Source organism: Tenrec ecaudatus, chromosome 10, assembly GCF_050624435.1.
Source record: "Tenrec ecaudatus isolate mTenEca1 chromosome 10, mTenEca1.hap1, whole genome shotgun sequence".
NCBI lineage: Eukaryota > Metazoa > Chordata > Mammalia > Afrosoricida > Tenrecidae > Tenrec > Tenrec ecaudatus.
Window position 1 is genome coordinate 5,470,061 of NC_134539.1, and position 27,073 is coordinate 5,497,133.

Consider the following 27,073-nt stretch of genomic DNA (forward strand, 5'->3'; position numbering starts at 1 on the left):
GGGCAATGACAGCCGGGGCATGCTGCCTACTCCCCAACAAGCCATTTGGTATATTTTAATTCTACAGACTGGCTTTTCTTTCCAAGAGCCCCCACCCCGGACCCAACAAAACCGGGAAGGAAAAAAGCATCGTGTGGCAGCAGAGGCCTCACGAATCATCTCTCCATCACGTTGTGCTTTCCCTCTTGTAAGATTATTTTTGGCTTTATCTGTTTTTGCTGATTATTATTTTAAGCAACGATTTAAATGAATAGATGTCCCCCCCCATAAATAATTGAGTGCTTTAAAGAATCTTGGTTTCTTGTGCACAGTAAGCGGGATGGCAGCACGTGAGGCGGGCTTTGGGAGTTGGTGGGAAACCCCGTGCTCTTCAAGCTCTCTGCCTCCCACCCCCCACCCCCACCCAGCTCTGAAGGGCCCCTGGTGCTGTCCCGCGGAGGGGACCCGGGTCTCGCCTTCTGACCTCGTAGCCGGCTCCCACCCTGCGTAGGGCACGGATGCGCGTGCGCGGACACACAGACACCTGGACGCACAGACGAAACGCTCAGACGGGAGAAGACGCACTTCAGCAAGTCCCAGCCCGTGTTGTGAACCTCTGGGAACGGCAAGTCAGGGAAGCCTGGTCCCGGACAGAGACCACATGGCACGTGACGGAACGAGCGGGCAGTCCAACCAGCCTGCTGCCCACGGCCCACTCAGCAACCTGATTTGTAACAAGTCACGTTCAGCTCAGAGAATAAAAAGTCGGTCCGCGGTCCCTCCAGAAAAACAAAATGGGAAGTTCTTGTCCGGTTTGGTGTGCTCCCCTCCCCCACCCCCCAGCGTTCCGAGGAAGAACACGTTGACCTGCCTCCCCAGGAGATCAGAAAAGGGATCCAAGGGAATCCTTCCAAGGGATAAAGAAACCTTACTAAACCTTAGCTTCAGTTCTGTTTAAGGCACCATGTAACAGCCGAGGTACGATGATCCCTGATGCGCATTCTTCACCGGCAGCGCCCACCCAGCCCGCGCTCGCCCACCCCCGGCCACCTTCACCTTCCTGGGCGTCCCGAACAGGGCGGCGGGCGGGCAACACCTTCGGCTTCTGCTCCGCGGGGAAGTCCACACACTCCAGGAATCAGGAAATCGCGTGGTATGAAATCACCATGTGCAGGTTGCTACAGTTCTTGCACCCGATACATTTTCGCTTTATAATAGCAGCATATTGAACTACTATTAGGAAGGGGGGGAGGGGCCCAAAACAAACCAAAAAAACCCTCAAAACAAACACAAAGAAAGACCACCACCAACAAAAAGACCTGGAATAAGAGAAAGTCCTCTGAGTGGGAGTGGTCTCCTGTACGTCCAGCTCGGCCCAAAGTGGCCCGTCCACTCAACACCAGGAAACGAAAACAGAAAGTCATTTCTTTCTCAGCTTCAGTTTCTGCCTCCAGGAGCTCCCCCCTCCCACTTCGCAGCAGAAGCATCTGGTCCCAAATACAGAGTCAGTAGTCATCACACAGAGGGGTGGGTCTGCACGCTGAAAGTCCAGGTGCGAGGTCTAACGGAAGCTGGCGTGGTGAGCCTGATATTACGGGGGGTGGGCACGGGGGAGGACCCCGAGGGGCACTGCCGCCTCTGCGCAGAGAAGAGCAGGCCGGCCGCCTTCCCGGCCGCCCTCAGGCGCTGTCCTAAGACCACTCTGCGTCTTCTTCCCTCGCCATTCAAAGTGTCAGCAAAAGTAGTGTCTTGCGGTTGTGTCCCAGGACAGAGAGCCGCTGTGCCTGCCGCGGCGGACGGGCATGCCTCCAGTGTAACGCAAAATCATGCGGTTCTCCTGACGTCTCACAGAAGTGCATCTCATTGGGAACTTACACGGGGAATCGAACACCACCACTAACAGTCACCAAGGAAAACTGTTTCAGCTACAGAAAGGGGAAATCACGGTTTTAATGCGAAGCAAAACGAAACCAAGCTAAAGCAAACAAAAACAAAAGCAACCAAAAAAAAAAAAAACCCAGAAAACCAACCCAAAACAAAATGTGGACACGAAGGTGAGCAAAAATCCTTCAGGACACCTAGAACTAAGAGAAAAACAAAAAAACAAAACCACACACACAAAGCCAGCCAGAACACAAAACAAAACCCAAAAAACCCAACCCTTATTATTGAGACAAATAATGTGTTTACATTTAAAAGAGAGAGAGAGAGACCTGGCAAAATCCACACACCCATTCCATTTCCCAACTCCCCAGACGGTCAAGTCCCACACAGACAGGGTCTGCCACGCGTCCACCTCTGGGCTCGTGTGGCTAGACGGCGGTGTAGGTGTTGCCCGTGGCGCTGCACTGCCGGATGGTCTGGGTGCTGGTGACCACGTGCTCGCTGTGCAGGGGGCTCAGCAGGCTGGGCTGCACGCTGCTCTCCAGCACAGGCTGCAGGCAGCCCACTGAGAAGGCCGGGGCCAGCTCTGTCTTCTCTCTTTTGGCTTGGGGCTCTGAGGGGTCATCCAGCTCCTCATCCACCTCGCTCTCCACCTCGCTGCCTTCATCTGCATGGACAAACAGGACCCTTAAGCAGGACTCTCTAAGGGGCAGGTGCTCTCGAAGGTCAAGGTCTCCGACACTCGCCTGACAGGGCAGCTTGTCAGCCAATAGGCCTTGGTGCTGGGTGCCCTCCGATCCATTCTGACTCACAGGGGATTCCATGTGACGCTGCTGAATGGGGCCCCTCAGTGCGCTCTGTCCCACCATCTCTAGGAAAGGAGTCTGCCAGGCCTTTCTCCTGGGACGCAGCTGCATTTTGCCCCAGCTGCCCAGCGCTACACCCTTGTGCCACCAGGCTCCTCCCTTCCAGGCCTGCAGAGAGCTGACTGGCGGTGGGCATCTCTCTGAGGAAGACCTTTGGGTTGTGCATACCAGCTGCCCGGCTGCTGGGTGGGCTTCTGAAGTCAGGGGGAGGGGCACCAGCTACTCCTGGAGGCGCCCTGGTGGCGTGTGTCCTGGTTATGTGCCGGGCTGCTAACCACCAAGGTCTGCAGTGTCAGCCCACCAGCCGCCCCCTGGGAGAAAGACGGGGCCTTCTCTCCTAAAGATGTACAGCTGCGGAAACCCCCAAGGGCAGTTCTACTGTTAAGCATTGACCGCTAACAGAAACGATGGCAGGTTCAACCAACCCGGCTACCGGGCCGCTCCTCGGGAGAAGTAAGTGGCAGTTGACCCCCATAAAGATTTCTCTCTCTCGCTCACTGCCACCGAGTCGATACAGACCCATAGCGGCAGCTTTGGCAACCCCCCACGGGGTCCCTGTGAGTTGGGGCTGGCAGTGGGTTTACAGGGTGTGGCCACTAGAGACAATCGCTCTAAGGTTTCCTGTCGTGTGTGTGTGTGTGTGTGTGTGTGTGTGCGCATGCGTTACTGAGGATGGAGAGAACCCACGGGCTAGGGTGGATCAGCGGGGAGCCAAGCCCACTCCCATGGGCGCTCCCCAGCACATGGTGCTTTCTAACGTCTGGGTGCCTAGCTTAACACTGAAGGTGCTAGGACATGGGGTGCTGGAGAAGATGCCTCTCTGCCTGCCTCTTGCCTCAGTTTACCTACTGGCTCCATTCAGGAAGGGTGGCCAGTGTTGGTCTGCCCAGGCTGGGCGCGCTTTGTCCCTGTCTGCTGCTGAACTGGACGGTCCGAACCATTCCTTACCACCTCAAACGCCAGCCTCCTCATCACTTTTCAAAAACACATCTATAGACACTATCACGTTTGCGTATTGGAACTTGACGTGTTCTTTTTGTTTCCAACGGCATTGGTATTTTGATCAGGGGGGTTTCTTAGTGTAACGCCCAATCGGTTTCAACCCCAACCTCCTTTCTCCTGGGACCCTGTGCTTCTCCGGGCTCCAGGGGATTCCTCAGGAGGCGTGGCATGTCGTGCTAAGCGTAATAGTAGCCACAGCACCTGCATGAACTTTGTTGGCAGCTGTGTCGATGGACAGCAGACACCCACTGCCCTTGTTCAAGTTCTTCAGGACAATCCAGTGGCGGGACTTTGGGGGTGGGATGGGGCTGTCTGGTTTAAAGGTGACCCCTGCTTGCAGGCTAACAGTGGTGGGGGCCCAGCAAGTCTGGGACAGGAGGTTCCCAGGGTCAGGCAGAGAAAATGTATGGGCAGGCAGTGTGGCTGAGGGCAGCGTGCCTCACCCAGTGGACCTGACCAAGGACAAGGTCAGGTCTGGGTCCATGCCTTCCCACTGAGATAGCAGCCACCGCCAGCACTGGTTTCTCTTTAGGGTTCGGATTAGCTTCCGGCGCCCCGCTGTCGAGAGGTTGCACCTTAACTGGCACTCGGGTTTCTGCACCGAGAAGTCCTAAGGGGGACAGCCTTCACCCTCACGTGGACGGTGCGCCCGCTGCCCCCGGAGCAGAGGGCAGTTGGTCAGCGAGGTGTGACCTTCTACCAGAGTTGCCCAGTGACAACCAAAAAGGCTCCCCAGTGGACGTGGTTTGGGTTCTTACCTTTATCCAGATTTCCGGGTGACACGGCATTTAAATCGCCAAACTACAAAGCAAAGACAGGCATGGAGATGACAGTTACTGACGGGCAGAAGACAGGGATGGCCGGTGGCCACTCGAGGGCTCTGTGAAGCAGTGGACGGACCCGTGTTCGTTTGACCTTGGGATGCTGGGGCTGCATTCTTCTCCCATCACACCTCTGGCATCTAAACTGCTCAAATGATACCCCAATTGCGTGGTCTTAGCCCCCTGGGGGAGAGGCCAACGCCTTCTCTGCCTCCCGAGCTCCCTTTGCCCTTCATAATTTCCACGGGGTGAGCGAGGCTCGGGTGGCCCACCCCAAATGGCTGGTGGGATGGCCCTGGGACAGCCCTGTAGGTCCCAGGTCTGGCCCGTGAGCCTGATTGGAGCCCCCCTGCGTGAGAAATGAGGGCCGGCCGTGGGGTGGCCCGCCACATCCAAAGGCCTCCCTGGTGGACAGGAAGGCTGATGGGTGACCCTGGCTGCAGGTGCTGCTTGTCACAGCCATCTTTGGTTTGGGGATGTTCTGTCTGCATCGGAAAAAGCCAGGAGCAGCATGTGGAGTGCAAACAAGGAGAGCAGTGAGGAGCCTTGGGATGGGGGGCGGGGGGAGGGGGCGGGGCGTCTCTCCTTCTTGGGGCTCGGCAGTGTCTTCTAATCCGAATCAGAAAACACCTGGTGGGCGTCTTCGGGCAGACAGAACGGGTTCGCTAACACAAACCAAAACAAACCCCAGGAGCGACGAAGCTCAGTAGAACAAGGGCAGAGAGGACGCCTGCCAGAGCCACTTTCTGCAGCAGCGGTTCTCAACCTGTGGGTTGCGACCCCTTTGGAGGTCAAAAGACCCTTTCACAGGGGTTACCTGATTCATAACAGTAGCAAAAATTACAGTCATGAAGTAGCAACGAAAATCATTTTATGGGGGGGTCACTACATCATAAACTATATTAAAGGATCCCGCATCAGGAAGGTTGAAAACCACTGTCCTAAAGGCTAAGCGGGTTCTTTTTCAAACTGAGGATTCAGGATGACTCTCAGGCTCGGAAAGTCTGACCGACTGACCAATAGCCTTCGAAAAGTTGGGGCAGCCACCCTTGACTTACATCCATTCTGAAGGCTGCTTAGGAAGAGTGGCCCCTTTCATTCACAAGATGTGTCTGTGATCACACACAGTCCTCCACTGTCCGTACACACACACACACACACACACACACACACACACACACACACACACGAGTGCGCGGTTAGTTGTCGTGGCCAGTACAAGCACTGTCCTCCGAAGGAGCAGGCACATTCCCTCCAAGGCCCAGAGCTGTGACGCAGAGGGGACGGAGTGCCCCTGGGGGTTTCCCAGGATGGGCTTCTTTAGGGGAGTGGAAAGCCTCATCTTTCCCGCGAGGAGCTGCTGATGTTTTCAAAGGGCTGACCTAACCTCCTGGCCGCACCACCCGCAATCACTCTATGGCAGGGGTCCTCCAAGTTTTTAAGCAGGGGGGCAGTTCACTGTCCCTCAGACCCGTTGGAGGGCGGACTATAGTTAAAAAAAAAAACTATGAACAAATTCCTATGCACACTGCACATATCTTATCTTGAAGTAAAAAAACAAATGGGGCAAAAACACATGGCGGGCTGGATAAATGTCCTTGGCGGGCCGCATGTGGCCCGCGGGCCATAGTTTGAGGAGGCCTGCTCCATGGCAGGGGTTTGCTTGGGTCTTTGCTGGAATGCTCTGGGACTTCTAGAGCTGGTCGATGCCGCAAACACCTCTGAACCTGGAACAGCAGGGAAGGGAAATGGCTTATGTTGTCCACGGAAGTGCGTCAGAAAAATAAGGCAGTCTAGGAAAGCTAGCCCAGTCTAGGAAAGCTAGCCCTGTCTCCCCAGCCGTCTGTCAGTGTGTGGCACTGCGGTGGTTTGCGTAGAAATGATAGCAAGGCTCAAGTAGAAAGAAAATGCTTTGAGAAGAATGATGGTAACACATGTGGTCGGCAGAATGGCTGCATGGATGGGTTGTGGTAATTACTGCAAGAGCCCCAGTACAATGATTTAGAAATTATGATGCTGGAAGGTAGTAGTCACCTGCGCTTCAAATAGCAGCAGGGTCCCTCAGGGGGGTCAGGCTTCAGTGTAGCGTCCAGACTAAGTCAGACTAGCAGAAAGATTGGTGACCTATTCCCCAGAATCAGCCAATGAAAAAGCCTACGGCACACAAAAGCACTCTGATGTGACTGCCCTGGACATGTCTCCAGGGGTCAATTGCTAGATCAGGACGTCAGGTTTGGTGAAGTCGAGGGCAGCTGAGAAGGGGCTCAGGGAGGAGAGGAGCCCCTCACTGAGGGGAGCAAGCGCTCACTGAGAATGGCTTAACAGGCACAAAGGCGGACGGGCTCTGAGGACCACACAGGAGGAGGTGAAGCTCAGTGGTCACTGGGCGCCACCCTAAGTCATCAAGAGCTGGACTTGACACGACAGCGGCCAATTGTTCTATTTCTTTTTTCCTACCCAGCTACCTACCACTCATCCATCCATCCATCCATCCATCCATCCATCCATCCATCCATCCACCCATGTATCATCTACCCACCTACCTATTATCAATCCATCCATTCACCTACCTACCATCTATCCACCCACCTATCATCTATCTACCACCTATCATCCATCCATCCACCCACCCACCCACCCACCATCAATCCATCCATTCACCTACCTACCATCTATCTACCACCTACCACGTACCATCCATCTGTCCACCCACCTACCACCAATCCATTCATTTACATATCTACCATCTACCATATATCACGTACCTACCACCTACCATACAACCACCTACCTACCTACCAACCAACCATATATCCACCCACCTACCACCTATCGTGTACCTACCTATCACCCATTCATCCATCCACCTGTTTACCCATCTACCTATTATTGAACCATGCATTCATCTACCTACCATCTATCTACTCACCTATCATCTATCTACCACTTATTATGTACTTACCTACCACCATCCCTCTACCTACCTACCTGTCATGTACCCGCCACCTTCCATCCATCCAACTACCCATCCATCCACCCACTGACCTGCCTACCTACCTATCATCTGTCTTGTCTGATCTATGACAGCTTCTGGAAGGTTCTGGGTTTCAGGTGACTATGGAGACAGACAGGAGCAGCAGGTTCAAACCCAAAAGGAGACCACTGGTGACAGGGAGACTGACAGCAAGGACAGGGAGGGAGGTGCCACAGTTGGGGAGAGATGACCAGGCCAGCACCAATCAGCAACAGGATTTAGATGGAAAAGGGGAAAAAGATTTGGAAACATACTGGATGTTTGTAAGAAAGAAGGTATGATGATGTGATACTTGAGGCATTGAGTTAACATTTAAAAATCACACTGTGGGTTCTCCTGCTGCATACAACACTGGAGGGGGCTACTGCTCATCTTACAGCTTACAACCCGCTCGTGGCTCATCTGAGGTAGCAAGATGTCTTTCAAACACTACGTTCTCAATACCCCACCCTCTTCTTAACACCATGTCCCGCCCCAGGCTCTCCTTAGAACTCTACCTAGGCACTCTCTGCCCAGATTTCTGGGCAAGGAGCATGCCCACAGTTCTCAAAGCACCGGGCACGACCCACCAGGCTGGTTTTGCGTTCACATCTAGCACCTATCATCCTAAGGGCCTGAGGGTGGGGCGGGGGGGGGGGAGGGGAGGCTTACCATCTGAGATGGAGTCAAGTGTTTAACTGAATACTGACCGAAGGGATGGATTTGTTTCTTCATTTCACCTCGGAACTAGCTCATCTGAATTTGGCAGGGCACCAGCACTGATTTCAGTTTGCACCTTTGGATACCAGTAAGTCAAATGTCATACAGGAAGTGGGGTGGCATTCAGTTTGAAATCAGATATCCAGGCCCACCATTTAAGAACCCAAGAGGGTGATTTTGTGTGTATACATGCACACACTCATGTATGCCCACACACGTATGTATTCCACTCATGGACGGAGGTATACACTTTAAAAGACATAGAAAGGAGCATGACAGGGAACCTGTGATGATTTGCCTCCATGAACAGGCGCCTCTTTTGCCATGAGACCAGAAGAACGAGATGATGCCTGGTTGCCGTCACCAAATGAATGCATCAAAGATTCTGTAGAAGAATCCCAGTCAAGCAGGGAAAACTGCTGAGTTCAAATTCACATGGACTCTAGACTTTCTTGAGACAAGGAGAGTCAGTGAACCCCCAAAACTACTGTCCTAAGTCTATAAACCTTAAGCCAAAAATATCTCCCTGCGTCATCTTAAAAAGCCGATACAAGGGCTCAAGTAGGAAGAAAATATTTTGAAAATGATGATGGAAACATATGTACAAAAGTGCTTGACCCAACAGATGGATGTATGGATTGTGATGAGCTGTAAGAGTTCCCAATAAAGTGATTTAAAAAAAACACAAAAAACAACCAGCACCAAATAACTTAACTAGTAAAGAACCTCGTGCCTTGTCTTCCTTCCAGACCCAGCTGCATGGGATCAAACTGACAACAGCAATGACAGGTGGGACAGGACATGTCCAGGGAGGAGGGGCAGCTCTGAGCAGAAGGGTGAGAATGGTTACACATGTCCAAGACCATCTTCAGGGCCACTCGATGGACCATGAGGAGCTGGTATTTCTTTTGCTGTGGACTTTCTCAACAACAACACAATGAACAAAGCAAAACAAACACACAGGCAACAACCCTGCAGTGCGGCTACAAAGCAAGAGGCCTTGAGACACTTAGAAGTTCAAACCCACACCAAGAGGGCCAACTGCTTCCTCTCAGGTAGACTGGCGTCATCTCATAGCAGCCCTGGACGACAGAGCAGACTGCCCCTGTACAAGACTATAACTTTGTACAGGAGTCGAGGTCCTCGTCTGGGGTGCCCCACCAGGGAATAAGGCACATCATAAGGCAGAGAAGGGACAGGGGAGAGGCAAGCAGCTGTGTGGGCACAGCCTGAAGGCTGGTGACTCACAGGGATAGTAGTCAGGCCAACGAGGCCTCTGCGGCGATGGGAGCTAGGATATTGTTGTTGGGGCAGGGGGCTGGCTATGGGGCGGGGGTGGGGGGCAGGAGCTGGCTCTGCCCCTTGACCGTCATTTTCTAGGATGGAGATGGGAGGATCCTGAGACATTCACATTCCAACCTGGCCTTCTGCGTTATCGAGATGGACTTCCCCACGTTGGTGGGGAGAGCAGGTGTTCCTTTCCAGTCTGAGTTTGGGCAGATGGTGCCCCGGGCCCTGCAGACAGGAGGGCCGGGCCGGGCCTGGCGGCAGATGCTTTTGATCTGAAGTCCAGCGTGCAGGAGAGAAAGAGCCCTGGTGGGTCTTCAACTTGAAGACACCGCTTCTGCATTGTCACCCCTCAGCGCAGAGATGGACACACCGGGAGCCACAGGGGTGGAAGGAAGGGGACCTGCCTGGAAACGTGTTCTCTGTGTAAAGAGAACCTCCCCAACCAGGGTGCCTCTGGTCTGCAGGGCTAGGGCTAGGGCTCCACAAGGCCCGTCTCTCTTTTTACAGCCCTGTAAAACATGGGCGAGCAAGCCATCTTCTGCAGCTGGAGGAACTAGCCCACCTCCAACGAGGCTGTTTTATAAAAAGCAGAGCCAAGCAAGCCCTGGGTTCACTTGTGGCCGCAGGCACAGACACCATAAAAACCTTCAAACACCATTTAAAACAAACAAACAAACAAACCCCGAAAGCAAACTCAATGCCATCACGTCGATTCTGACTCATAGTGAGCCTACAGGGCAGGGTAGAATGCACCTGCCGATTTCCAAGACGGTGCGTCTTGTCTGGCTCCTGTGGAGCAGCTGGTGGCTTCAAATGGCCAACCTGGCAGTAAGCAGCCCAGCATGTAACCACTACGCCGCCCAAACCCAACCTCACTGCCACCACATCAATGCTGACCATGTACGACAGGGTAGAACTGCCCCTGTGGGTTCCCAAGGCTGTAATGCTTTACAGGAGTAGAAAGCCTCGCCTTTCTCCTGTGGAGCGGCTGGTGGATTTAAACTGCTGACCTTGCTCCTTGAAGGCCATCTCAAAGCCAGAGCCACAGGCTAAGGGAGCGTGGCCAAGCGGCCAGCAGGTGGGGCTGTCATGCTTCAGCAGGGCTCCCCGGTTGGGGTTGCCCAAGGGGGCAGCAGTGCTGCCAGAGGGCTGGGCTGGGCACCCCCTGCAAAGTCCACAGTGTCCCTTGAGGTGCTCCAAGAAATCTTAGACTTCTAGCTCCTCCTCTTGTCCCTTCCACACGCTTTAGGAGAAACGGTTTTCTGGCGGTAAACACTTGTGGAGACCCGCTGTGGCAGAGCGGGCCTCTGAGGCGGCACTCTGGCGTGTTCTGGGGAGAAGATGCGATTTCCCTGAGTCAAGGGGAGCCAGCGAGGCCGACCCAAAGGAAATAAAAAGGGGAATTTCATCCTTCCATCATTCTTGGCACTTCCGCCCACGTGGGACTATTTTCTGAGCACCTATTGTGGAGCTGTGTTTGGACCACAGTTAGACGTAAAATCCCTTCTGTTCCCACGAGTGGTGGGGAGGCGGGAGGTGGGAGGAGGAGGTGTGTGCAGGGGCGCACGCGCTGAAAGCAGGCAGAGCCAAGAGGCTGCATGGAAGGAAACCAAGTGTGAGACGCTGATGAGAGGGGCCCAGGGCTGCGCAGTGGAGAGAAAGGACCAGAATGAGAAACCGGGCCGAGGGAGGAAACGCTGGGGACGGCGGCGCTCTAGGGCCAGAGCATGGCCGGGCCCCAAGCAGTGTCCCCCAGAGAGCACTTGCCCTTGAGATCGTCAGGGGTCGGCACATGGAGCTAAAACCGAACTACCTGTTCCAGAGCAGGAACTGGGACTTGTGGGTGGGTGGGTGCGGGGAGAAGCGGGGGCCGGGCTCTGTGGTCACTGGTGGTGGTTCTGGGCAGGTCCGTCCGTCTTTTGAATTGCTGTTTGCTGGCCTGACATCTACTGCCAGGAGGTGGCCTGGGGTGGGGAAGGTGGCTGTGCTCCGGGTTTGGGCATGGCTATCTTGCGCGTGAGGGGAGGGAGCGGCACAGTACACAGAAAAAGAAGTGTCCCTCTTGGGGAAGCGCCTACAAATCACGCGTGGTGAGGAGTTGAGTCTAATGCTGGGCTAGTTAGCACGTGGAGCCCTCTGTTCCAGGCAGTTCTACAACTCGCTGGCTCTGATTTTTGGCGACTTTCAAACTCCCTTTCCTGACTACTAGCTCATCCTTCAGGGGCTCTGGTGGCATGGTGGGCTACCCGTTAGGCTGCTAACTGAAAGGTCAGCAGTTCAAAACCACCAGTAGCTCTGTGGGCCAAAGAAGGGGTCTTTCAACTTCCGAAGAGTTACGGTCTCGGAAACCCACCCACAGGGGTGGCTCTCCCTTGTCCTCTGGGCTTGCTGTGAGTCAGAGGAGGCTCGGTGGCAGCGAGAGCCTATCCCTCACCAGGGTCATGGCCACGGGGCGGGCAGCCCTTCCTTAGAGAACCATCAACAAGGCTGGCCAGGCTCAGCTTGGTGACCACGAGGCTGGGAACACCGCTCTCGACCAAGTCTTCCTTCCGTTTCAGAGCAGCTACTTGTCCAAGATGACGCCAGTTTTCCTCCTCTGAAAAAGCTCTCTAACCAGCCCGTTGCCATCCGCACCCCATTTCAGAGGAGTCCCTCGCGGCGCGGGGATAACACGCACTGAACTTTGTTTTCTTTGGTGTGGTTCTGCCCGGAGCTCCTGTGCCCCCTTACCACCACCCCACTTCTACCAGAGGGAGCTCTTTCGACTGGGCTTTCTCCCAGCAGCTGAGTGGCTTTTTACTCCAGGCTTTGAAGGTGTTTTCTTTGTCCCTTCTGCGATTGTTTTTTCCTTCCTGGTGATGATTCCAAGATACGTCTTCACTTGAAGATCAATCCTCAAAGATGCCTTAAAATCCACGCTCCCCCGACCCCAATATGACCAAGATGCTCTTTCTTACCGGACCTCCGCCGTGGGATAGAATAATACAGCCTTTCTGGCTCCTCTCTTCCCTTTCTTTTTCAGTTTCAAAAGTTGGCTCCAGACATGACTTCCATTTGAATAGATTGCATGGGCTAAATGCCACAAGGCCTTTCTTGGAAGACAGGCTGAGGAAGCCATCATGCTGTTCGTAGCTGGACTGTGTCTATTTGAAAAGGGATACGGGACCGAGCCGGCATCTCTCACTGCGGGATTCCAGGGCCACGCTAGCCATCGTACTTCTGTCAATCAGAGCCGGCTTTCACTGTCACAGGACAGGTGTGCAAACACGTGAAACGTGTTTCTTCTAGTCCAGCCCCACTCTTGACATGCCACCACCACTGCCAGGGAACCAACCCACTGGCGCTTCTGGGATGCTTACAGACAAATCCCCAAAGTGGCAGGAATGCTGTTATCCCCTCTAGTTTAAAAAAAAAAAAGACAATGACAGAGAGAGAAAGCATGGAACCCTGGAATGGAAATGTTTTAAATCACGTACTAATTGGAATAAAGGACAGAGCAGACTTGCAGAAGGAAATGTTTGGGGGTTGCTGGTGCAGGTGCCAGTTTGGGGATCTTCACGGCAGGGTGGTTCCCATCTTTCCACAATCTCGATGATTCTTTCAAAGTGGGTTCTGAGTTGTGATTGGACAGCTAATCACAAGGTCAGCAGTTTGAACCCAGGAGAAAGACTCGCAGCCTCAGAAACCCCAGGGGCAACTCTGCCCTGTCCCAGAGGGGTCCTGTGAGCAGGAATGGGCCTGATGGCAAAGAGTTTGGTTGAGAATTTTGGCTAACAGAAGGCGAACGGAGTATTCCGTGCACTTGTATTTTTGGCCCTGGTGGTGCTGGCTGGTAAGCACTGGATGGACCTGCAGGGTGGGCTGGCAGTTCAGCCCCACCAGCCAGTCTGCAGGAGAAAGGCAAGGCTGTCTGCTCCCATCACATTTGACTGCTTTGGAAACCCCAAGTGGGTGGCGTGAGTAACAACTGACTCATGGCAGCGGGATTTTTGGTTACACTTGCTTTACGTGGACACCAGGGGCTCGCCTCTCGCCATTGTTCGGAGAAGGCAAATCAGATTCATTTTACTGCGTTTAAATCAAAGAAAAGAGGCATTCATTGTTCCTAAGAATCTCCTAAAGGAACGCTCTTTGGAGTCAGAATCAAGACGATGCCCATTCGTTTGGTTCTCTCCTTGCTTCTGGGCCTTTCTTTCTAGACGCGTGTCTTGTCTCCCCAAATAAACGCCCATAAAAGCAAAACAGCAGCCCACCCACGCCTGAGATGCTTCTCCCATGTCCCTCTCTGACTTCCCGGCAGCCCTTGCAGCAGGTAACCAGGCCTGGGCACAGTTGGCGAGGGCCATGGTTTCGGAACCTGACTCCCTCTCCCCCCGCCCCGTCCTCCCTCATGAACTCTTTATACATAATTAATAATGATTGCTTTTTCATGTCTTACACTGACTGCCGTCTCCCTTCACCCACTTTTCTGCTGTCTGTCCCCCATGGGAGGGGGTTATATGTACATCATTGTGATCGGTTCCCCTTTTCTCTCCCCCACCTTCCCCTTCCCCTCCTACTATCTCTACTCTCATTATTGGTCCTGAGGGGTTATCTGTCCTGAATTCCCTGTGTTTTTAGCTCTTATCTGTACCAGTGTACATGCTCTGGTCTAGCCGGATTTGCAAGGTAGAATTGGGGTCATGATAGTGGGGTGGGGGGAGGAAACATTAAAAAACTAGAGAAAAGTTGTATGTTTCATTGGTGCTATAGTGCATCCGGACCGACTCATCTCTTCCTTCTAACCTTCTGTAAGGGATGTCCAATTGTCTACAGATGAGTTTTGGGTCTCCACTCCACACTTCCCCTAATTCTCATTGATGTGATTTTTTGTTCTGGGTCTTTGATGCCTGATAACTGATTCCTTCAGCACCTCGTGATCACACAGGCTGACGTGCTTCTTCCATGTGAGCTTTGTTGCTTCTGAGTTAGATGGCTGCTTGTTAATCTTCAAGCCTTGAAGACCCCGATGCTGCATCTTTTGATAGCCGGTCACCATTAGCTTTCTTCACCACATTTGCTTATGTACCTACTTTGTCTTCACGGTTGTGTTGGGAAGGTGAGCATCATGGAATGAGTGCCGGGTTATTAGAACAAAGTGTTCTTGCATTGAGGGAGTACTTGAGTAGAGGCTCAATATCTGCCTGCTACCTTAATACTTAACATATAAATATATGTACATAGATCTATTTCCCTATCGTTATAAATATATTTACATATGCACATGCCTGTATTTCTCCCTCTATAAATGTCCTTTGCCTGTTATTTCTTTCCTCACAAAAGCTTCCTTTAAAGAGGTGCTGATACCAAGGACTCAACTGAAAGTTAAATGTTTAGAAAATGATGATGGCAACATAGGTACAAATATGCTCGATACAATTGACATATGGATTGCTATAAAAGCTGTGAAAGCCTCCTATAAAATGATATTTTAATCAAATTTTTAAAGATTTATTTAAAGTGTTAAAAGGCATGTATGCTCCTTTAATGATGACGGTGCACCTGACTGGTATTTTCCACCACCCCATAGGCACGTGAAGGTGAAAACCGAAGCAAGAAGGTCGGAGAACAAATGCCTTTGCCTTAGGGTGGCGGGGAGACTATTGACGGTACTGTGACCTGCCGGAAGCACGGCTACGTCCGTTTTGGACGAAGGAAACAGCATTCTTGGCATGCAGTAAGGTGAGATGCCATCTCACGTACCTTGGACACGTCATCGGGAGAGACCAGTTCCTGGAAAAGCACATCATGTTTCCGAAAGTCGAGTCCGTGAACAGGGGGAAGAGCATCCAGGAGATGGACAGACACGAGGCTGCAACAACGGGCTCACGCGCAGTGAGGATGGAGAGGAGGGCGCAGGACCGGGCAACGTTCTGTTCTGCTGCGCATGGCCCCTCCAGACGACAGTGGGTCTCCCTGGTGTCTGAGCTTCAGACGGTCTACACACACCCTGCTGGGCTGTGCTCCCATCTCAGGCAGGTTCTGTGCCCAACGCCCGACCTCGCCTCAGACGTCAGGCTAGACTCAGAGACCGACGTGTCAAGCTCCCCTGGCCCCTTTAATTCTTCTCCGTAACACTCGTCAGAATGCGTCATTCCGTGGTTAAATGACTGTCATGAATGCAGCGCTTACACGAAAATGTACGTCCTTGAAGGCAAGGTCAAAGTCCACTTGTCATCACGCTAGCCCTTTCCTCAGAGAGCAGGGCCTACCACAAGGGCTCAGCAAGTCTTTGTAAGACTAAACGAAGGAGTGGATTTCAGAGACGGGAACCCTGGGGTCTACATACATGAAAGGAACCCCTGTGGTTTTGGGGTGAACCCAAAGGCCACAGGTTCAGAGCCACCCGCCACTCTACAGGCGAGCATTGTGGAAGAAAGAAGGGGCCATCTACTCCCATAGGTGGCAATCTTGGAGAGCCCATGGGGCAGTTCCACTCGGCCACGGTGACTCACAATCCACTTGCTGGCACACAGCAGGGAGGTAAGTGGCCACAATTTGCCCAAGGCCGTGCCATCATAAATAACAAACTTGAAGTAAAAGCAGTTTTTCTGCCTTGGAGCTCGCAATTTTTCACCCGCAGGCATAAAATCTTCAATTACACAGAGTGCTGGAAGTGACATGCAATTTCCTAGCATGGCGGCTCTGGAAATGGAAAGGACGACTGCAGGTGCAAGGGCATCGCAGGGAAGGTCCGAGGCAGCCCGGGCGCTGGGGGGCCTGGGATCTACGCTGCGCGGGATAAGGAATTGCAAGGCTGGGCAGGCAGAGGCGGGCAGGGGTCCGGGCAGAAAGACCACTTGTGCGGGCACACTGAAGGGGAAGCTTGGCGAAAGAGAACAGAGCGGACCAGTCGGAGTTGGGAGGCCCGGGTTGAGCGGAGCAGCAGGGCCGGCTTATAGACGACCCGGTGTGCCAAGGACAGAACCGTGTTCTTCCAGAGCGCGGCGAAGCCACTGTGGGGCCTGAGGCAGCACACGGCCAGCACTTGCATGAGATGATGGTGCTCCCACGCCGCGAGGGGGAGGAGAGGAGGGGGTTGGGAAAGAGCAGCATGTGGCCTTGAATCGGGGTGAAGGCAGTAGAGAGAGAGATGGGGGGTCTGGCACGCTTCTAGAGCGCCAACCATCAGACTTCACAGTTGGCTGGAAAACGGTGGACGAGGTTGGGGGGTGCATCGCTGATAATGCTCAGGCTTCCAGCATGATCATTGGAGAGGATGGAGGAGCCACGGACTGGTGGGCGAGCAAGGATGAAGGAGGAGGACACACACACACACACACACACACACACATACACACACACACGCACACAGCCATCGGGATTTTCATAGCTCTCCATGGGCCTGGTCCTGACACGCAGCTCCACTGGGTCACAGGCACGTCTGGACTTGGCAGCAGAAGTCACCCACAGGGCCAGGGGTGCAACCGGTGTCTACAGGTGAATCCTAGCCCCCCTCCCGTTCCTCACCCCCCGTCTGGTTTCCAGAGGGGCCAAGGTCGACTCTGACCGGGAGACATGACCTCTGAATCGCGAGTTTCCTTGTCTTTCCCCCAAGAAGCAAGACCTGCTGGACAGCTGGACACGAGGATGGGACCAGGGGGAGGGCTGCAGACGGAGGTGCAAACCCAGTGGCACAGGCCCTCACGCTGAATGACGGATGGATACAGCCCGCTCAACAGATTCCTCCAGACATTGGGCGAGGGGAGTGAAGAGAGCACAGAAGCCACAAGCTGGGCTGAGGTCATTGGTCACAGTGTGACCTCACTGACGTCACACGCCTGTCTGGAGTGTCCACGAGCTGCATGATGTGGACTGCTTACCGCAGGGGTGTCAAACTGGTGGCCCACGGACCACACGTGGCCCCCATCCCCCAAAAGGTAATTTTTTGTGGCCCACGATGCTCTGAAATAAAATGTAATGAAGGAATTGTGTGTATGGTATTGCCTCGATCTCCCCTAAGCGCTGTATTCTTCATAACAATTTTTTCCAGTTCCATTTTATTTCAGAGCATTGTGGGTCACAAAAAATTACCTTGGGGGCTGCATGCGGCCCGCGGGCCACCAGTCCGACACCCCTGGCTTACAGGAAGCACAAGGAGGAGCATGACGCGTGGGCGGTACAGACTGCAGCCCGCTAGATCTCGGCTGAGCCAGGGCTGCCTGGCCAGGCGTGCAGGGCGCCTAACGGTTCCCCTGCTGGGTGGGCTCTGGGCCACCGCCATGGTTCTCCAGAGCCGCGGAAGCATTGGGATTAGCCCCCACAGCGTTGGTAATGAGAATCCCTGTGAGCAGTACCCAGTTCATCCTGTGAAAGAGCCCGGAGACTTGGAGGACAGCCACCAAACGGGCATGCGCATCCCAGAAGTTGGGAGTCCCTAGTCGAGAGATTTGACAGTACCTCATCCACATGCAAAGGAGCCCTGGTGGCCTAGTGGGTGACCCAGTGAGCTTCTCACCTCCAGGTCAGCTGTTCAAACCCACCAGTCCCCCACTCCACAGGAGAGGAGACTTGCCTTTCCCATAATGATGCCAAGTCTTGGAAACCCCGTGGGCAGCACTCGCAGGGCTGCTCTGAGTCAGGATCTGCTTCATGTGGTTTTTAATCTGCATGCACGAGGCAAGTCTGCCACACGAGACCTCTGTAAAGCCTTAAGGACCAAAGACGTCCTTCTTAAGGACCAGCGTGCGCCTGACTCAAGCCCTGGTGTTTTCCATGGCCTCAATCCATGCGAGCAAACGGTGGACGATGAGCACGGGAGGCAGAAGAACGGATGCATTTGAATTACGGTGTTGGCGAAGATCACGGAATAGACCGAGTGCAGAAAGAAACAAGAAGCCCGTCTGGGGAGAGGTGCCGCAGGAGGGCGCGCCTTCATCTCCCATCCTTGGGACACGGTGTCGGGAGGAACCGTGCCCAGGAGAAGGACGTCCTAGTTGGTGAGATAGACGGTCAGCACAAACAAAGGGCCTTGTTGAGAGGGAGTGGCCCAGGGGCTGCAGCAACGGTGCCAGCATGGGCACGGGCATGAGGTCGGTGCAGGACCGGGCAGGGTTTCCTTCTGTCATGTATGGGGTTGTCAGCAGCACACAACAGCAACAAACAACAACAATGGCCACCACACTCCATCTAGGCATTTTGCCACTCAGTGTCCGTGAAAGACCTGAGGAATGTGGCAGTGAGGGACAGTCTCAGGGGAAAGGCCGGTCTTTCGGTCACAGACGGTCCTGCTCACAACGTGACAGCAAGCGTGATTCCTGCTTACTCTCCCACAGGCCAGTCTGTCGTGGCTCAGGGCCAGTTATCACCGGAGAATAGCCTGCGCGTGCCCACCAACCGATGGTGGAGAAACGGAGAGGAGGAACATTTTAACTGATGGCCAAACAAGTCTGCCCTGCGTCTGACGGCTACTGGGAATTGTATGGCGGTCCTGGACGTCATCAGTGGCTGACACATTTTCCCGTATCTCTTTACTACTGTACTTATTCGACTGGGAAAAGGCATCGGAGAGTATTTATCTCCACTCGGCTTGAAAGTGAGTATGCCTTCTCTCCTGCTCTGGAAAACCCGGGTAGCTTGCGATCATGTTTAAGACATGGGCGCCTTCTCCTGGTCCGAAGCCTGGATTTGAAAACCAGACTGAGCATTCTGACAAAGGTGTCCCCGCTCACTAGCTGCGGAATCACGTAATGCCTCGGTGCCTTAGTCTGCCGCACGGTGCGCCGTTGCTCACCTGGAGAACGGGGCACACAGTTGCTCGCTCGGGGCAGCGCCACGTGCGAATGCTTTGTTCCCTGCACTCGGAACTGCATGGGCGCACCGAGAACCCGGGAATACTACCGTGCTCATGACTGGGATCAGTTTCCTTTTGAAACAGAAACGTGAAACAGAACTTTGTTCTTAGGCACTGGGGGCGGGGGGGAGCATTTGACTTCGGCCACGGTTGGTCTCAGCCCCCGGCTCCTGTGAGCAGCCACCCCTCTCTATGTTGCACGCCACGGCCTGCGTGTCATCGAGTGCTTCTCCAATGTTCTCCCACGCAGTCACCGTTACGACTGTCAGACCGTTCCATGCACTTCCGTGCAGTGCAGCTACAACTTCAGGACCCTTTCGTTCGGGCAATCCCCTGGGACAGACTTCAGGGCCCCTCCCGAGTCTAAGAGCCGCGCGGGCGAGGAGCAACGACGGTCACCAATCCCTCGGATAGTCAGGACGCGCCAGGCCGGCCCTCCTTTACAACCTCACTGGGTCAAAGCGCTTTCAGCCTCTTACCTCGCCCATGACGGCTATGGGGGTCTCGCCGGTTGCCTGGGCAACGCGATGCTCTACTAAGTAGAACATATACTCGTCGTAGAGGAGGCGGATCAGGTGGAAGGAGCCGAAGCTAGCAGCACTGCGTAAGGTTAAGTCCCGAATGACCATCGAGCTGTTCCGAGAGAAAACACATGGGCAGCCGACGTCAGTACTCAGGAGGACAGGGCAACCCACTCTCCCTCTCCAGTGCACTCCGGGCCCGGGCAGGCCCGTGTTCCCGAGCCACGCCACGGGCCGTGCAACAAGCCATTGCCGAAAGCCGTGGGTTCACCTGGCTTAGACGGGGTTCATCATGGGAGGGAACCCCCACCGAGGCTGCATCTGTACTCAAGCTAAACACACCTGCCCGGGGAAGGCTCTCCGAGGCAAGTCAGCAGACGCCATGTAACTCACAAATCCTACCGGGGCTGCCGGACGGCTGACAGCTCATGGCCTTCCTAAGAGAAGGCCACTCCCAGGGAAAGTCTCACCGGCGGTGGGTTAGCACCGGGTGGCCTTCTCTTTGGGGGCAATGGCCTTTGGGGAACTGGCATTTGTGTCAGGCAAGGGTCACACAATATCCTAAGCCATGTTCCCAGACTGGCAATGGGGGTGGTGGGGAAACAGCTGAGCACATGGCTGAAGCCCCTGCCGGTTTGGGTGGAAAGGACTTCACTTGGGGATTTCCATTTTCTTACTGACTTCTGTTCAAGTGAAGGTTATTTTCCACTAGGCAGAAGCCCAGCGAAACCAGTCACAATAAAACCAATTAGCTATTCCTACTTTGAAGCATGCGAACATTTAGGTTGGAAAAGGTAAATGATGATGCCAAGCAGGCACAGAGCACCGTGGTTAATAATCCTGTGCCCGCGTTCCTTAAAATCAGGTGGGTGCATCACCTGTTTATAAAGTTCATTGATGAGCACGATAGCTACTTGACATGAAACAACTCTTTGGAATCTTTAGACAATTTAAAACAAACACTTCCGTGTCTCTGCACAATTTCTGAAAGGCAGGGATCTGTTAGCTCAAAAGGACAAAGGCAACAACAACACAAAAATAACAATAAACCGCTGCCTATGAATTTTACCCACACTAGTCACCAAGTCACGGGAAGCTGGTGATAGTGAAAAATTAAGTAACGTAGGACGAGAACCGAGGCTCTGAATTATATCCCTTGTGCTGAAGGAAGGAGGCGGATGTTTAAAATACAGCTTCCAAAAGCCAAACTCACTGCCCGCCAGTCAATTCCGACTCCCAGTGACCCTATAGGACGGGGTACAATTGCCTCTGTGGGTTTTGGGATATTTTAACTCTCTCCAGGAGCAGAAATCCTTGTTTTTCTCCCAAATGTAGCCTAGAGAGGTCAAATGGCTAACCAACACCCCCAAAACACGAACAGTCTTACTCAAACTGAAAAGAAATGTAACTTAAAGGAAGACGGACCTATAAGATGGTGACTGTGCCTGTTTCTGAAATGGCAACTCACCGACCTGAGTCCAGATGGGCTCATCGGGCCCCTGTCTGTCCGACAGAACCGCCCCTGTGAGTTTCCGAGGCGGCAACTCTTTATAGGAGCAGAAAGCCTCACCTTTCTCCTGAGGAGCAGCTGGTGGGTTTGAACCCTTTTACCCAACGTTACTTGAAGAAACAGCCCAGTTTAAAAAAAAATCACTGAAATACTTGTATCTTTCTGATATCCAAAATACCAAAGATCACCTTGATGGTCAAGGATAAAAGTACACTGTCTGACTCGACATACATCAGATCTTATGTTTCTGAAGACACGTAGTGACACATGTCATTAGCTGCATAGTGAAGGGAAAATACAGCCAAGAAAACCTGGGCAAACAACTGGATGCCGACTACGTCACTATCGCGCTCAAAGAGACCGTGTTTCTTGCGCTTGTTTCTGGGAAGGAAAGCTACGGGCGATGTAAGTTTACTCTTGGCATGTGTCTTGCAGTTCCCCAAATTTCGAAAGTGAGCACCTAACTATTTTGGGCCAATTGAATGTCAAGCTATCTCAGCAGGGATGAATCTCACAGGGAGAGAATGAATTCTTTCTTTGTCTACAAGTATTTCTCAAAAAACAAAACTCCAGGCCATAGCGGGTGTCCTTAGAGTAGAAGCCTGAAACCGTGTGAGTGACTGCGGAGGAGGCTCGTGCTCTTCGGGCCTGTTTATGGAAACGCAAAGCTGGCTTCCCCCTTAAGAAACGTTGCATCTTTTCATTCAACAAAGGATCGTCTGTGTTCCTGCTCTGTGCCTGGGGCATCTGCTCTCTAACGGGTCAGAAGGGATTCTGGTTTTAATGGAGATGGTTCTGGCGAGCCACCAGGTGGCTAGGCTGCGTGTTGCTGGTTCTGGAAGCTACGCCACCAGGATTTCGAACCTTAGCGGGGTGACGGCAGGGTGAACAGGTGATGGTGGAAGTTCCAGACTGAAAAGAGGGAGAAAGGTCTGGTGATTGACTCGCAAAAAAACCTAGCTAATCAATGCTGTTGATCACAGGAGAAGGCTGATACGGTGCTGGGAGAGAAGCCCTGGGGTGGCCATGCCTTCAGCATGTAGCATGCCCACTGCAGCAGGGGCCTCTACCATGCTAAGGCACCACGGAGGACGTGCAGGGCTAGGGCAGGTTCCCTGCTGCTGTGCAGGAGGACACCATGAGAGCAGCTGGCCCTCCAGCCACTAAGACCGTATCAAGGATTTTCTCTGGGGAGATCGAAGGACAAGCCCAACTGAGGCCTAGCCCATCCCAACCCAAAGTGATCCTGTACACAGGAGAACGGCCACAAAAGGCTTCACCGGACTCCAAATCTTTGTCTCATCAGCCTGTTTTGTTTTCCTCCTGTGGGATGACTGGTGTGTTCGGTGTCAACCTTTAGGTTAGCCTCACCCCTGGGCCACCAGTGATCCTGAAAACAGGAAAGTAAGAACTTACAGAGACCACTGCCATCAAGTGGATTCGCAGTGGCTCTGTGTGGAGTTCTGAGGCTGTGAATCTCTACAGGGCCAGCCTCGTCTTTTTCTTGCAGAGCAGCTGGGAGGTTTGAACAGCCAACCTCGTGGTCTGCAGCCCAATGCTTAGCCGACTACTTCACGAAAACAAATGACCTCAAGTAGTGATAAATCCTTCGGAGGGTAAAAAACACACAATTGGGGTAAGTGGTGTGGGTCTTGTAGGATAAGGAAGGGGGCACTCTTTCTGAGGAGCTGGTATCTGAGAAGACACTGAGCAAAGAGGGCCCATGTTCAAAGAAGCAAACATGATTCCTGATGGCAGGGTTGGTAAAGACAGAGGCCCTGAGGCAGAACCCCACGTGATGCGCAGGAGGCCTCGGTGGCTGGCGGCCAGTGAGCGGAGATGGCAGGCCTGTTGGTCCTGTGGAACCGGCCTGTGGGTTTGGGTTGTTCTGCCGGCGGCTTCTACTGAAGAGCATTGTTTTGTGATCAGCTCTTGCTCTGCTGTGGGCCTGGTGCCATCTTGTCAACTCTGACTCATACTGCCCCCTGGTGGCCTGCATAATTTGGAAACTTTGCATAATTTGGAAACTTTGGGTACGTTAGCTAATTACGTCAGCACAAATGTACATAGAATTCTACATTTTGTTGATGTGTGTGTGTGTGGGGGGGGAGACACAAACACACAAACTATCCCAAAACACCACCCCCCAAACCAAGGTCCTAACCCACAATGATCATTATCTAGTTAATATTTTAAAAATACTGATGGGTGGGCCATGTTTGGGAAGGAATAAGGTGAGGATCTTGTCAACATGGTGCCTGCATCATTCTGTGATAGGCCCTACACATTAAGTTTTACCTGCCTGTGGCAGTTACATAACCTCTTGTCAACTTACAAAGGGGTGTAGTCTAGCCTGTCAATCAGGTCACAGCCAATGAGGCTTCTATGTGGGCATGGTCTTCTCCTGAGGATTCTGGGAACTCCTGTCTTCCTCCCTAGAGGTGGGACACACACGCTCTCTACTTGTCTCCCTGTGAGACATTCCTGTTGACAAGCCACAAGGAGCTGGAGCTATGCTGATGGAGCTAGAGCCCTGGAGCTGGAGATGCCACGTGGAGACCCACACCAGCGCTGAATGCTTCCACCCACTGGATCCCCAAGACCCACTGTCCTGTGATCTTCCTGCACTCGGCGTCCTTGCATGTGTTGCGTGAGTCTGAAGAGGAATTTATAGATTGGTGTGGGGCATATGGGCTAATATTGGACTCATGGATTTGATCTGGACTGGGCTGGGATGTCTCTCAATATACAATTGCTCTTGTATATAAAGCTCTTTCTTATACACACGAGTGTCTATGAATTTGCTTCTCTGGTCCACCTGGACTAACACACAGACACAATTCACAGTTTAATTGGAAACCTACTGTCCGACTGGACTGCTCTGAGATGCACTGCAAGCAGACTCCGTCGAGTAGCATGTTGCTAAGTTACGGTGAATCCAACTCCTTTTACTACCAGAGTTGCAACAGTCACTCTTTCAGAATGGATGAGAAACACCTTTGTGTCTTTATCTTCCTAACGAACCACAACACAGTTGATAACCAGCCCGTCTCACTGTGTGTGAGAGGGAGTGGAGAACGGGGCGGGGTGGGGGGGTGGGGAGGTCTGTCCTTGGGGGAGGAGAGAGGAACACACAGGTGGCCCTCTGCCCCACGAACAGTCTTTCTCTCTGGCTAGCACTTCTGGGGACCTAAAGGGAGGGCCCCGGTGGGGACGTGCCATGCATTGTCCACTTGTGGGCTGGCAGGGCTCTCCATGTTCCTTCTCATCTGAGGCATCCGAGCTTGAATTGGCTTCCGTAAAAGTGGCGTGTTTGGATGACGTACTGAATGGCCCGAGGAGCCCAGAAGAGGGTGCCCCCTGGGTGCAGAGGGTGGGGACCGGGCGGGGTGAAGGGCTGCTCTGCGCTAGCTTACTCAGTGCGCGACTGCTGCCCAGTCGATTCCAAGTCATAGCGACCCGACAGGCCAGGGTAGAACTGTCCCTGTGGGTTTCCGACCCTTGACATCTTTACAGGAGCAGACAGCCTCATCTTTCTCTGGAGGAGCTGCTGTAGGTTTGAACTGCAGACTTTATGGTTCTGCAGGTCAATGCACAGCCCACTATACCACCAGGGCTCCTTTTAGTATGGGGGTGGGGTGGGAAGGGGGCTTCAAAAAGTTTGAGGGAAAATGTCATTATCCTCCAATTCCATTTTTCCATCGACTTCTGGAAGCCCCCTCAGTCCTGTGCATATAGCTACACACACAGAATTTTACAAAACAGGAGACCGAGTGACCTCAGAACAACCAGGGGTGACTACAAACACGAAACACATTTGGAAGGGGAACCCCCCCCCACAAATTTCATTCCTGTAATTCTGCTTCTCTGATAGTCTGTGACTGCAGTGTTCATTAATCAATATGCTCTTTGTCTCAGGAAAAACAAAACCACCACACAACACAACGCAGCTCAGCTGTCAGAGGCGCTGTGCTCCTGAATGGTGCCCAGAGGTCCGGTGGTGCAAGCACCTGGCCGCTACCCAGAAAGGCGTGGTTCAGCCCCACCAGGTCCTCCCCAGGAGAAAGGCACGGCTGTCTGTGTCGGTGAGGATTTAGAGCCTTGGAACCCGGATGAGGCAGTTCTGCTCAGTCCTACTGGGGCTGCTCGGTCTGAAAGAACTTGGCTGCGGTGGGCTGGGTTGGCGAGCCTGTGTTTCTGAGCCCTTGGCTTTTCCTACCAACAGGAGGGATGCATCTGCTGGGTGATGCCTCTCTTCCTGCGACTATGAACCGTGGGCCTCCAAGCCTGCTTGAGATGAAAATAATAACCATAACAGTGTCTAATAATAACAAGCCAATTATCCCCAGCTCTGGGAGGACAGAGGGCAGGCCGGGGATGCGCTATGGGAACAAAAAAATACAAGTCAGTAATTTTCTCACCTTTCAAGATACCTGCCACAGATCTCGGTGGAGACGAGGGCTCTCGAAAGGTATTTCTGAAATGGCATCAACTAAATACAGCAGGAAAGGGAATCAGAGGGAGGAGGAAGGGCAGGTGGACACGTCATGAGACAGAGGCAAAGGGTTCCCAGCCCCTCTTCTCCGACGGAGCTGCACCGGCTCAGGCCTTGCAGGTGCGGCTGCAGAATAACCAATGATGGCGACTTCTATACCGTCTAACCTCCATGGGACTGTAATCTCTGGGGGGTGGGCGGATGGATAAATAAAAATCAATTCTCAACGTTGCCAAATTCCAGTGTTGAATTCTCCTCTTCTTAGCACAGAGCCCTGGTAGCATAGTGGTCATGCATTGGGTGGTGAACCTCAAGATTGGCAGTTCGAAACCACCAACCACTCCACAGGAGAAGGAAGGTTTCTCTTCCTGTAATGAGCTGCAGTCTTGGAAACCCCTATGGGGTTGCTACCGGCTGGAATCGACTCGATGACAATGAGTTGTTCTTTCATTCCTACACCTGCAGACGCAGTGATGTTGGGGTGCTACCGCCCTGCTTTCTAATGCACGTCCCCCAGATCTTGAGGGGAAACCTCCATTTGCTGCCCACAAACTCCTCACCATCACCGGATCCAACGCTAACCCTGGCCTCACTGAGGCATGCCAGGGCTCTCCACGTCCAGCAGCCCCCGAAGAAGGAGGGTCTGAACTTGTGGAGACTAGAGGCGTAGAGGTGTCAGGTCATTCATTTGGCTACGACCCGAAAGGTCAGCAGTTTGAAACCCCAAGCTACTTCGGAGGAGAAAGAAGGGCTTCCTAGTCCTGCAAAGAGCGGCAGTCCCAGGAACTCACGCGGGCAGTGCCACCCTGTCCTATGGGGTTGTTGTGAGCCAGCATTGACTCACTGGCAAAGGGGGGGTGGGCTAAATGCAGGGCAGGGAGGATTCTGGAGCGATTCCACTACCAAAAGCCGAACTCAACGCTCACACCGAGAGCCTGGCAGGAGTCTTTTGCCTGCAGTCGAACGTGGGCTGGACACTGCACCGTTACTTCAGTGAGGTAAGTAAGCATCATTCCACCGTGAATGAAATGCAGACAGGCGGTCCCTATGTGACTAACAGAACCATTCCTAACGGCGTCACTAAGAAGGGACAGTCAGTTGGAGCAGGGGCGAGAGGCTAAGGCGAATTTGCAAGAAAAG

General features: G+C 53.2%; 1 protein-coding gene across 1 annotated transcript in view; it reads right to left on the reverse strand.

Moving 5' to 3' along the window:
- Positions 1 to 422: 422 nt before the first annotated feature.
- RFX3 (regulatory factor X3) overlaps positions 423 to 27,073 on the reverse strand; it is a 274,479-nt gene continuing 247,828 nt past the window's right edge. Inside the window, exons 15-17 of the mRNA XM_075559876.1 lie at positions 19,887 to 20,040; positions 4,490 to 4,532; positions 423 to 2,530 (exon numbers count right to left, since the gene is read on the reverse strand). Coding sequence (XP_075415991.1) covers positions 2,292 to 2,530; positions 4,490 to 4,532; positions 19,887 to 20,040 — 436 coding nt within the window. The 3' untranslated portion in view covers positions 423 to 2,291. The remainder of the gene's footprint in view (positions 2,531 to 4,489; positions 4,533 to 19,886; positions 20,041 to 27,073) is intronic.